Here is a 13,812-nt window from a genome sequence, read left to right on the forward strand (position 1 = left end):
GTATAGTATAGGTTTTTTTTTGTTTTGTTTTTTTTTTTATAGTAATATAGTATAGGTTTCTTTTATAGTAGTATAGTATGTTTTTTTATTACTATACATTTAGAGCCACTATAATGTGTTATTTCAATTGCAGCAACCAAGCAGATGAAAGAACACATTTATACACCTTTAAATATATTGATATTTCAAGGTGTTCTGGGCACCATTAAAAAGGCTCAAGAAGAGGAGATCTAAACTATTTTTAAAGCTGCACACAGCCACCTCACATTTGTTTTGTTTTGTATTTTTTAGTGGTAACTCCATGTAGACTGCCATTTCTGACCTACAAGGTTAAATTAAATGATGCATTAAATACTTAGTTCTCATAGAAACTGAAAGCTGTCCGCTTTTTTTTCACCATGCTTAATCTTGGGTTTCTCCTTTAAATTGGTTGTACTCTTTGAAGAGCTCATTTGAGAACCTCTACAATACAGGTTTAACCTTTAAATATAGTCTTGTGCTCTATAGCTTAATGGACTCATAATGCATGATTACACAAGTTTAGAGCCAGCCCTGTTAAATGAAGTGGTGACATTTTACGCGCAGTTAAGCAAGCTAGAACAATTCTCAAGCTTTTAGCTGTGAATTTACTGCAATATACGCTGAAAAACTCCAGCTTATATTGTAGACTAGCTGATAACCTGGCGTTGCCCGGGTATTTATTTGTAGCTATCTTATATTATACAGGAAAAGGAATCATATAAAGCTATAGTAATTTTCTTGTTTCTCATTTGCCCATTGCCTTACATTTCTTATAGGCATTATTACAGGCTAGAAATTTGTAAGAGAGTCCAAAAATGTATGTAAAAATATTTGCAAAAGGCACACTGTCACTGAGCCATACACATACATACATCAAATTTTATATATATATATATATATAGCTCTGACATATACCATAGTGCTGTACAATGAAACACTGAGCTAGACCCATCAATCTCTGTACAGAGGAGCTGACATTTTAATGCCCCCCCCACAGTCACTATATAGATTTATATAGTTCTGACATATACCATAGTGCTGTACAATGAAACCCTGAGCTAGACCCATCAGTTTCTGTACAGAGGAGCTGACACTCTAATGTCCCCCCACAGTCACACACTATTAATATACATTTATTTACCTCTGACATATACCACAGCACTGTACAAAGATCATCAGTGTCATATGTCTAGCAAGTTAGGTTGAAATGTCTCCATGCATTTCCCAGTGATGTCATACACACATCCAAATATAGCTCTGACAATTAGCACAGCACTGTACAAAGATTACTCGTGCACTCACATGAGTCTCAGTCATATATGCAGTTTATCTTCTTTATGATTTGACTATTTTTTATAGGTGAATTGAGCTTTTAATTTAGAAAACAGCAATCTGTCTTAACAGCATGCTGATAGTTACATAGTAAGTCAGGTTGAAAAAAGACATAAGTGCATCAAGTTCAACCACTAGGGAAATAAACATATCCCAAATATAAAAACCAATGGACATAGTTGATTCGGAAGAAGGCAAAAAAAAAAAACCCTTGTTCAATTTGCACCAGCGGGAAAAATAATTCCTTTCTGACTCCATGAGGCAATTGGATGTTCCCTGGATAACCAGTCTCTGTTATCTTTATATTAAATCCTTAATACTCAGGTATAATCTATGCTTCTAGAAAAACATCCAGCTTTTTCTTAAAGCAATCTATAGTAGTTGCTGAAACTACTTCCTGAGGGAGCCAATTCCACATCTTCACAGACCTTACAGTGAAAAATCCCTTCCTTATCCGGAGCTTAAACTTCTTTTCCTCCAGACACAAAGAGTGCCCTCTTGTTCTTTGTAATGATCTTGTGGTGAATAATTGGGAAGGGAGTTCTCTATATGTACCATTTATATATTTATACAGGGTGATCATATCCCCCCTTATACGTCTCTTCTCAAGGGAGAATAGATTTGGTACAGCTAATCTCTCCTCCTTTACTTTTTAATAGTTTAATTGCCCTTCTCTGCACTCTCTCCAATTCCACAATGTCCTTTTTGTGAAATGGTGCCCAAAACTGGACTGCATATTCCAGATGTGGTCTTTCCAATGCTTTGTACAGGGGCAGGATAATGTCTCTGTGCTCCATTACTCTTTTAATACAAGAAAATACTTTGCTAGATTTAGATATTTGCTGCTTGGCATTGCATGCTATTATTACGTCTATGATCTACCAGAACCCCCTGATCATTTTCTATTTCTGACTCCTCAAATGTATTCCCCCTAGACAGTATGAAGCATGCATGTTGTTGGCCCCCAAAGTGCATAACTTTACATTTCCCAGTATTAAAAGTAATTTGCCACTTGGTTGCCCAATCAAACAGATAATCCAGGTCTGCTTGTAGATTATAGACAAACTGTATGGATTTAATTCCTTTACATAGTTTGGATACATAATGGATATGTTTTTTTTCTTCTATGTATATGGCTGCTTTACAAGGAGAATGAACTGGAAGACATTGAGCGCTTTTTTTTTTTTTTTTGCCAAATGTATTTAGTGCATTTGAAAGAACACGAAATTAGGTATTAAAAGTCTTTAGAAGAGATGTACTTTGGAGAAAAGGAAAATAAAAAACAATGGTCTAAATACAGATATGTATATGGATTTCATTGCAGATTGGACTTTAGCATTGACAGTAGTCGTTGGGCAGGGGAATAAAAGCATTCTTTGTGATCAACATTAGGCTATATATTGATAAAACTGTGCAATGCCAAAATTGCTATAGGTTGGCATGCACAGACTTCCTATGGATTTCTGATATTATAAAGTATCACATTTGTTTTAATTTAAGCTTATACAAGAGTGTGACGACCAGTGTGACTATAAATAAACCTATTAGAAACATGAAGGCTGCCAATGTTTTTGATTTTTGAAGGTGCAGACTTTAGCAGTGGAATTTATTATTATCAATTATTTATGAAACAATGACAAATTTTCCTATTGGGGGTCAGAACACTTGGAGAACACCTAGATATTTAGTTTATTATATTTGGGTGTAACTCTTATGCAAGTGTGTGTGGGTTTTGTTATAATATTGCATTGTATGCCTGTACTATGCCACATTTGTTATGTAGCTCTTATGAGACCAACATGTTATTGATATTATGTTTTGATCTAAAATTTACTTTATTCAAAATTATAACCAATTAGTACAATATCTCTGCTGCAGAGTCACTTTAATTTTCCTTTTGTTGTGTCTTCTTCCAACAGCTAAAGGAAGTGGATTCAAAGAAAATCCTAAAAGCAATGTTTTCCCATGTATGGCCCAAAGACCGGCCTGATTTACGAGCAAGGGTTGCAATATCCCTCGGGCTTTTAGCTGGTGCAAAGGTAAGTGAACCAATGGCCTTTATCCAGAAAACCATTAAACATGTCCATGGGAGACTAAAATAAGTGTCTGCATGTGGAAGTAATGACCCCATAGGTCACTCTTTTATTCATATCAGTGGCACAACAGTTTGGAAATCATAGGATGAATACCCTAGTGCTCTGCTATCTCTTGGACAAAATAAAATGTAAACTGGAGATGGGGAGCAGGTGGCAGCAACATGTTAAAGCTACTCATGGGTACTTTGTCAACCACATTTTTTTTAGTTTATCTTGATATTTAAAAATTTATACATTTTTGTGTCAATCAACTTTATTAGTTTTCAGAAGAAAAAAAAAAACAAACATACATAGCAAACAATAAAACATAACACAGACATCTTATTTACCCTTAACGGCACTGGCTTCCTATCTATACATTTTTAAATGAACAATTTCCTTTACACTGCACTTGCTTTGCTATCATTGCTTCAGACATAACAGCAGACGCTTGGAATTTGCAGGTCTCAAAGGTTTCCGCTTAAATGACGGGTTATTGTTTTGCTTGAGACTGCCATTTAAAGGTGTTAAGAAAAATGACACTATTTCAAAATATTAAGCTCCTTGAGCTGAAAACTAACTGTGAATTGCTTTATTCATTTCCTTTTTTAATGTAAATTGATTTAGTGTGTGTGTAAATATATATAATTATTATATATATATATATATATATATATATATATATATATATATATATATATATATGATTAGCCCTGTTTAGAAGGATTCATTTCCACTGAAGTGGTCTGCTTCCTTCTAACTATATTGTGGGGGATGTAGCTATCATATGGGTGTTACGCATAAGAACAAACAAATGGTTTTGTGAACATACTCCTAGTGCATATTGTTCAAAATATTGTGTTCTAAAATCACGTTACATGATCTAATTGGCTTGCTCCCTTTTTTAAATGCATCACCTTAGGGGGATGCTGCAGAGGTTCAATTTCATGACATGGTAACACAATAGAAAATTTACTCTACAAGACAAACCATAACATGCATGTAATCAAACTTTTTTAGGAAGTAATGAGAGAAAAAAAGCAAATGTTGCCATAGGGTTCCATTTTGTTCACTCTAAATTATCTTAATGACACAATTTTATTTAGTTTCACAAGCACAAGAAATTGGTTACTTTTACATAGAAGCCACAACCATAAACATATCCTTACATCAATTATACTGAACTACCAAACTACATTAGTAGTAGTAATTGTAATAATTGTGAATTTAGCAATTTATCTATTGCACAAGGTTAAATGTCCTACAAGTAAGACATTTCATTTAGAAGCAGTATGCCAAGTAAACTAAACTTCCATAAACACCCCTTCACCTTGTGTCCACTCTAAATGTAATAACTCCTCCAACTAGAGTTACATCAATTCCTTCTATGGTGGCAGCAAGACAAGCAGAATTGATGACTTTTTTTTCTGGTGCTACTACTTATCTGCATGCCAGTTTGTTACAGTGAGTGCTAACCATTAATAAAATATAAGTTATGCAAGGGGAATGGCCTGAAAATGGCAATGTGAACACGCATCTTATCGATGTGAGTCTAGTCATTTTTCCTCCTCACTTGTCTGTCTGGACATCAATGAACACTGTAATTGTCCTGGTTCATCCTACTTCTGTTTCTCAGTTTTCTCAACAAGACCTAAAATCTCAGAGGTAGCAGAATTACAGACCTTAATACAGGCATTGCCTACCAGAGCTGGCATGTATAATCACCAAATTAGAGGCCACCCAACAGGCCAAGTGACAGAGAAAGCTGAGTGTTCTGAGGTGGGAATGTCTACAACTGGGTGCCTCCTGTGCCAGACCAAAGGGACAGCTCTTGGGCAATGCCCCGGTCACCTGGCTTGAACTATACAATATACTATACTATATAGCGTTCATTGTGTATTGGGCCCATGCTCCTTAGATCCTGAGCAGCCTAGAGATATTCTTTGTAGAGTTCATTTTGATAATAATAAAGATGCCTTTATGAATGCAACCTGGGAAAAGGGCCCTGTGCACCTTTTTGAAATCGGAGACACCTTTTTACCTAAATTTTTGTGCAACACTCCCAAGATGGGACCCCATTTAAAGACACTATTAGACAAATTTGGAGAGTCTGAAGCTCCTTATCTTTGGGGTTTCCCCTTTCTTTTGATTGTGTGGAAGTTCGGGCAGCGGTTGTGAACCCCCAGAAAGCATAATGGGGTCCAAGCTCATGGTGTTGCATTTCAACAGTCACAGGCGCCTGACCTTAAATGAGGCTCCCTCTTTTTCACTACTTGGCCCTAATGCCTTACTTCCTTAATAATGCTTAGGAACACCCTATCACTGGTTACCATACTGGAATGTCTCATCTGGGTCTACTGGTGCAATTCCTTATTCTTAAAATATGTAAGGAGCATTCTTTTCCATCTGTTTTCCATTCTTCATTTTGGATGTCTTTACAGGCTGTTTATGGCCTTCATGGCTTCACACATGACATGAGTTATGTTTTCTGAATGTTTGGTACGGAGGGACTTCTCCCTTTTTTTTCTATCTGCAGTTCGTTCTTTGCTTTGTACCTGGACAATGGTATCTCCAGGATAGTTGCCCAAGTGAGGCAGTGTCAGGCGGGCCTGGATGTTCAGTCTCTTACCCAACTGGCTAAAACTCAAGGAGTTATGTACACAAAATATCTTTTAAATTGTCTTACTTGCTTTTCTTCCTCTTCTTCCCCTTTCTATTCTTTTACTTCTTCCTTCCCTCTCATCCTCCTTCCATCCCTGTCTGCCTATTGACCCAGGCTCTTTTCCTTCCCTTTACATTTCCCATCCACCTTCTGGCAAATTAGGTAAAATCGACATTTGAAAGAAATGAATCATCATCATCGAGGGGTTTGATGCTGCCCCATGCCCCCAATACTGTGTCCTTGGAGATTCTCTGTCCCTCCTGGGCTTAAGTATCTAGTTAAGTTTTGTGCTTATTTATCTAAAAGAAATAATGTTATTTAAGAAATATACTAGTTAGAAGATAGGAGTAAAGAGGGAGGGTGATAAATCCAAATAACCAACTCCCCTATTATCTTAGCAGTGTAGCAGAGGCTTTACAAGTTTTATGAGTGGTCATTAGGTAGGTGGTCAATCCAGGAGTCCAAATGAATTTAAATTTTGTGCATGGAGACCCAAAAGATTCTTGCCAATTTTTTCATTGTACAGAAACGGCAACATATTTTATTTTACCTGACCAACTAACCACCATGCCTTTGCAAGGCCCTATTAAGCCCTGTGGGGGTTTTAGATTCTGTTCCAGGTGAGACTGAATACCCCTTTTCCAACATTTCGCATTTTTGGCTTGGCAAATATGCATATTTCAAATGTGCGGGACACCTAAGCTAGACTGCTACTGGGAGCTATCCATGGTGCTGAAACAGATTTTGAGAACCATAAGATTTTTACAGCAGGAAACACAAGTGGAGACCTATTGGGGAACAATAATAATTTTTTTGAATGTTCCCATCAGAAATAGTGGTGTTCTTTTCTCCCTTCTTTTATTTTGTCATACATTGTGTATAGATGAATGACCATACACATTAGGCAAGAGTAGAATTGGCCTTTTTTGTTTTTTTGCAAATCATCCATGTTCCTCAATATTTTTTTTAATAAAGCTTTACTTGCGTGTCTAACGCCTTTCTGGCACTAGCTTTCCACATGATTGTTTTAGCGAATCCGGAGTGATCTCCTCATGTTTGAGGTTTTCATGTCCGTACTAGTGCTAATATTAATAATAATATTATTAATAAATAATAAACTGCCCTTTGCCATTGTGAAAAACTAACCTATTACAGATTGTGTACAGGGCGAGCGATCTTATGTATCTGCCTCAGGCAGCACAGCGCTGCCTGGCTGCTTTTTACCAGACATTCATAAAATATTAATCTCTATTATTCTCTAGTTTTAATTAGTATTAATCTCTAGTTTCTGTACAACTACTAAATGATATCACCTTGTATAACCACACTGGCACACACACAAGATATTTTAAGACAGGCAAACTTATTTCAGACCAGAATATATCACGTCATTTTCTATGAGTCGTCTTTTGTTATATCTTGATATATAGTATATTGCTGGATATAGGTTTGCTTGTTTGTCCCAGGCCTGGTTCCTTCCATTAAAGTTATATACAACTATATTATATTGAGTTCTGTGTGCTTAATACAACAGGAGAAGAGTGGGACTTCATTGCAGGGGACAAATGGGTAATTTCTTTGCATGGATTATTTACCTTTATTTTCTATTTTATTGAGCTGTGAAGCTGAAATTCTGTACCATTTCTGCTTTTTTTATTTCACACAAGTTCAAATAGTCTTGTGGAAAATAAATGACCCAATATATAGGAAAGGGAGTGAGGTGCTAATTTGGCTGTGCTATTTTCTTATGACAAGAATATTTTACTTACAAAGAGGTAAGAAAAATGTAACCTAGTATTAATATTATTGTAATAATATTATATAAGGTTATTTTCAGGATGGCAATAATCCCTATATGACTAAAAGTATTTTTTTCAGCCTCTAGATGTCACTGTTGGGAAGGCTTGATGTAGTATCAGCTATAGATGACCCCAACCCAACATACCATGACATTATGTTCATCATTTCAAATTATGACTACATCTGTAGACATTTGAAACATGCCTATGCGCATATTCTCCTACCAATTGATTCAAAACATTTTTGTATTGTTTGCAATATGTATATTTTGTTTATACGTAAGCTATGTAAGCCTACTATGTAGTCAGTATTTCTATTTTATTAGTCTTGTATAAATTGCTTGCTTGTTTTTTATACTGTGCAGATCCCATGTAATAGAATATTTAGGTCTTTAGCTTGATAAATAAGCTCTATTTTGAGTTGTTTTTTTCTATCACAATATCGATGTTTGCTTAAGCCTGAAAAATAGCCACTTATGTAGTCCATTATCCAGCACGGTATTTAGGAAGGGGCAGCACCAATGTATATTTTTTTTTGTTGGTATTTTAAAGCTGAACTGTATGCACAGTGGATGCTCTGTGACTTAGCTTAGTTTGTTTAGGGTGAGAAAATTACAATATTTAATATAACAGACGTTGTCGTGTCTGTTACACAAGTGTTAGAACCTGAGCACGTAGGAAATGAGAAGGGATGGGATCACAAAATATGAAGATGTCCTCCAAAGGCTTCAAATCTTTTAATCTAATAATATATTATAATAATTTAATCTTTTCCTTAATGTGTATGACTGTGACTTCCCTAGGAATGATGGCCATCTGCTCAGTAAGTCAACTGAACTTTTTGAATTCGTCTGTTCCCTTTCAGTCAGGGCTTTTAAGTAAGTTGTAAGCAGTGTGGTAAATAACCATAAATGATCATTCTGAGTCCATGTGTCTTATACTATGTATTCTAGTACTTTACCTGCCTGAAAAGCCAAGATCATATTAAGAAAACATGTATTGCCAGTAATGTGAAAATTGTATAACGATAGCAGGGAACATTGTATACAAAAATGTTTACAAAATTGTAACTCTGAAATATTCTTCCTTGATAAAATTCATTATCACCAAAAAAAAAGGGATCATCTGTTTAGTGAACTATTTTAGGGCTTAGTCTACACGGACGTTTTCCCCAGCGTTTAACCTGAGGCTTTAAAAGGGGCTAATCTACACCAGGATGTTTCCTTGAGGCACGATTATGAGCGTTATCTATACCGTTGCTTGCAACGTTTAAAAAATTAAAATGCAGGGTTAAAGCTGGAAAATGCCCAAAAATGCAGGTAAACACTTTCATTGATTTCATTGGGGCATTTTCCCATGTTTATAAGTACCTGAAACATAAACGCGGGAAAACACGGCATCAACGTTTTCTAGCGTTGTACAGGCAAGCTTTAAAACGCTAATAAAAACGCATATAAACGCAGTAGGAATGTTTACATGTATTTTCAAAAACCTCCGTGTAGACCCAGCAGCATCTATAGATTAGGACCTCTTTTAGGAGATTGTTAGATAATTAGATAGTGTCCGATCAAGTTTCTACAATTGAAGTGCTGTTGCAGATCTCTTCTTATGGTAAAGTGATGTCCAGGGTGAGTACGTTTTTCTGTTCTTAGTTCAGCGCCTTTTTAAATTCATGTAGACAAGCCTGGACAGATGATTTCCCGTAGATGGATGGGAATGATGGATGACATTTGGCATTTTCCTTTTACTACTATGGCTTCAGCTAGAGAGAGACTATTTTAGTACACATTTATCCATACGATTTATCTATCTAGCTTATCCTCATGTTAGTGATGCTTGCAACTACAGATCTGTTCTCTATATTTGTGGTCTTGTCCTACAATTCAGTCTTTCTGGCAGGATATTGTTAATCTAGTTTCCCAATTTACCTCTATTCATCATCTTTCTGTACTTGTGTTTTGGTTTTGGTTGACACTCTTGCACCAACTATAGTTACTAGGATTTTTATTTGAGTCTTTTATTTTGTTATGCTAAGAAGTTTATAATTCTGCATTGGAAAAATTCTGTGCAGTTTATCCTGTTCACCTGGAAGACAAATGAACCCATCACTGCATTTATATAAAACTATTTGTACTTGTAGGGGGAGTTTGCTAAATTTGCTAGTCTTGGGAAGTTTCATATAGTTTATGCATAGTATTTGGTCATCACACACAAAGGAAAATTTGATCTCTCTATTTAATCATTTCATCTCAAAGTCAACTTTAGTAGCATCTTAGTTTTTTGATACTTTGACTCTGTATCTTTTTTTTTATTATTAAAATTTCCTGGGTGGGGCATTGAGATGAATATTGATATTATTGTTATTCCTGTTAACTCTGCGCTATTTTATCATGTTTTGTTTTTATAGTTTACTTGTTGGTCTCTTTGCAATATGATTCATAGCCCATGGGGTTTTAACTCTTTATTAACAATGAATTTATATGATAAAAAAACTCTTAATGAAATTAACCTGCAAGAAAAAAAAAAAAAAAAAAGATTCTAGGTAAACAAAGGTGACACATACAAACCATCCACAATTCTGCCAACCATTGCCTCACTAAAAAAAAAAGTTTATTCCATTTTGCAGATACATTCTTCTTTGTTTTACTATTTTCTGAGTTTTTTGAGAAGCAAAAACCTAAAATTAAACGTCAAACCAAAAAAGTTGCTGTTAGTTCAAGCAATATTTATTTATTCATGTGTTTTTTCCCCCCTTTAATAAAGATAAAGTGTTTCCTGTTGTATGTAATAAAGCTGCTTACATATGGATGTCATTTATATGATAAAAATGTTATGATAAAGATTTGATATTTATGCAAGGCCTTAAAAATATCTGGCTTACAAATGGTTAACTTTTTCTGTCACAGCAGTGAAGTACATGTCACCTATTAAAAGCAAGAAATAGCCTTAATGATTAGTTACCCTCCTTGGAGCTGCTGGCCTGTCATTGCCGTGTGTCACAAAATGTATAGGTGATGCTCTTCACCTAGCAATAATAATAGCAGAGTCTGATTTTGTTATTGGAAGGTCGGCACCTGCTTACATTGCCACGCTTTAGTGGAATAATTGCTGACTGTTAACATCACTAGTCCTTTGGACTTAATTTATGCAAGATTTAAAGATCTAGGCTTCTAGAACAGACTGCTCGAGAGGGAACAACCATAACTGTATACATACAAATCGTTGGTCTAGAGTAAATGTTATGAAGCCCACATCATCACACTGTTCTGGCAATATTGTTTTTCCTACTATTCTGTTGTTCATTATCTTAATTTATTTATTGAAGACCATACACAATGAAAAAATAAATGTTATGCAAAAGTTTCTATGTAGATCTTTGTAAAAAGAAATTGCAATAAAAAAAGAATACTGTAATGAACGGTTACATCAGACACAGACTAAACACATTTTACACTTTTTGCCTGTATATAGTTTTGCTGTATGAATTTTTAACATTCTATATTGATGATAATACATTTAAAAATGTGGTCAGGTTTTGAAAACCTGTATTCTGTAACACTCAGCAGTGTCTCATGAAGCATGCTTGAATCTTGCTTGAACCCTATGTGCCTCCCTAAGCAATTATCATCTGGTGGTACTAGAAATGTGGGACTGTGACTTTTTTTTAGTAAAATAATCTCTCTTAAAGAGACTGCAGATTTAACCATGCAAATGTCAGATTTTTCAAGAAAATCCAAGGTGATGGGGGTGGACACTTAAAAAAAAAAAAAAAAAAAAAAAAAAAAAAAAAAAAAAAAAGTAGTAAAGCCATTAGCCGCTGCCAAAAGCCAGATTTATTAATTAAGCAATTCAAAGAACATACAGTTATCTTTAAAAATGTTTACATCTATTGTTCTTAGAATACATATCAGTCTGGCTGCTTCTCTCAAAACTCAAACTGCTAAACAGCATTACTTCCCTATGGAAATGTTGATAAATTACTTTAATATTCTGTATTCAAACCAACTAGCCTGCACCTAACAGGGAAATGGGTTTGCTCATTCACTTATTTTAGTGACACAACCCATGTTCTGTAGCATAGCTAACTTCTATTGACAATGGTCATATTATTACGACCAGTTACATTTATCTCCAGCTGCTTTATTCTAAGTTGCTTCCTTTCTTGGTATTTTAAAAATGCTTGATACTGTGGCTAGAAATCTGAGCTTTATTAAAGTGTGTGCAGCTTAGCAATTATTTTAGCTACTTTATTTCTTTTTTGTATAAATTAACTAAATTGGGTAGTTCCATAGTTATTCACTATTAGCAATTTAACTAATAATCTGCCATTGTCAAGTCACCAGAACTATAAATATCCTTAATTGATCAAATAGTTTTTTGTATTAAAGGTAACATTTTGGCTTTTCTTTGGACCCTAATATATTTGATTGCTTTACATGATATGTATTTCACAGCTGGCAAATGTTGGTGTTGGCACTAAAGCAGTAAAGTTATATTTTTATTCTATCAAGTTTAAATCAGTTACACCAAATGACTGCTGTGCTCATTCCTCTCAGAAATTTGTAGAAGTGTCTAAAAAAGTATGTAAAAATACAAGCAAAAGGCACACTGTCAATACACTGAGCTATACATGTACACATACATAAATACATATATAGCTCTGACATATAGCACAGCGGTCCACTTACATGAGTCTGAATCATATGTCTAGCAAGTTTGGTTGAGATGTCTTGATGCGTTTTTGAGTGATGGTGGAACATGCATACATGCATGCATACATACATGCATACATACATGCATACATACATACATACATACACACATACAATTTTATATATATATATATATATATATATATATATATATATATATATCTCTGACATTTACCATAGTGCTGTACAATGAAACACTGAGCTAGACCCATCAGTCTATGTACAGAGCTTTAGCTTTAATTCAGTGGGTTGAACAAAAAGATTGCATAAGAATGTGAGGAACTAAAGCTTTTTTTAACACAATCACTTCATTTTAGGGGCTCAAAAATAAATGTACAAATTAAAAAGCTGAAAATAAAATGTTCATTTCTAATACTTGGTTGAAAACCCTTTGCTGGCAATGACAGCCTGTAGTCTTGAACTCATGGACGTCACCAGATGCTGGGTTTCCTCCTTTTTAATGCTCTCACAGGCCTTTACTGCAGCGGCTTTCAGTTGCTGTTTGTTTGTGGGCCTTTCTGTCCGAAGTTTAGTCTTCAACAAGTGAAGTGCATGCTCAATTGGGTTCAGATCAGGTGATTGACTTGGCCATTCAAGAATATTCCACTTCTTTGCTTTAATAAACTCCTGGGTTGTTTTGGCTGTATGTTTTGGGTCATTGTCCATCTGTATTATGAAACACCTTTCAATCAATGTGACTGCATTTAGCTGGATTTGAGCAGACAGTATGTCTCTGAACACCTCAGAATTGGCTGCTTCTGTCCTGTGTCACATCATGGATAAACACTAGTGTCCCAGTGCCACTGGCAGCCATGCACACCCAAGCCATCACACTGCCTCCGCCATGTTTTACAGATGATGTGGTATGCTTTGGATCATGAGCTTTTCCACGCCTTCTCCATACTTTTTTCTTGCCATCATTCTTGTAAAAGTTGATCTTGGTTTCATCTGTCCAAAGAATGTTTTTTCAGAACTGTGCTGACTTTTTTAGATGTTTTTGAGCAAAGTCCAATCTAGCCTTTCTATTCTTGAGGCTTATGAGTGGCCTGCACCTTGCACCTTCTCTTTATGGTAGACTTGGATATCTATACGCCTACTTCCTAGAGAGTGTTGATCACTTGGTTGGCTGTTGTGAAGGGGTTTCTCTTCGGCATGGAAATGATTCTGCGATCATCCACCACTGCTGTCTTCCGTGGACGTCCAGGTCCTTT

General features: G+C 35.4%; 1 protein-coding gene across 1 annotated transcript in view; it reads left to right on the forward strand.

Moving 5' to 3' along the window:
• ABCB7 (ATP binding cassette subfamily B member 7) overlaps positions 1–13,812 on the forward strand; it is a 74,669-nt gene that overhangs the window by 18,967 nt on the left and 41,890 nt on the right. The window contains exon 4 of the mRNA XM_072431903.1: positions 3,273–3,392. Coding sequence (XP_072288004.1) covers positions 3,273–3,392 — 120 coding nt within the window. The remainder of the gene's footprint in view (positions 1–3,272; positions 3,393–13,812) is intronic.

This window comes from Pyxicephalus adspersus, chromosome Z (assembly GCF_032062135.1).
Source record: "Pyxicephalus adspersus chromosome Z, UCB_Pads_2.0, whole genome shotgun sequence".
NCBI lineage: Eukaryota > Metazoa > Chordata > Amphibia > Anura > Pyxicephalidae > Pyxicephalus > Pyxicephalus adspersus.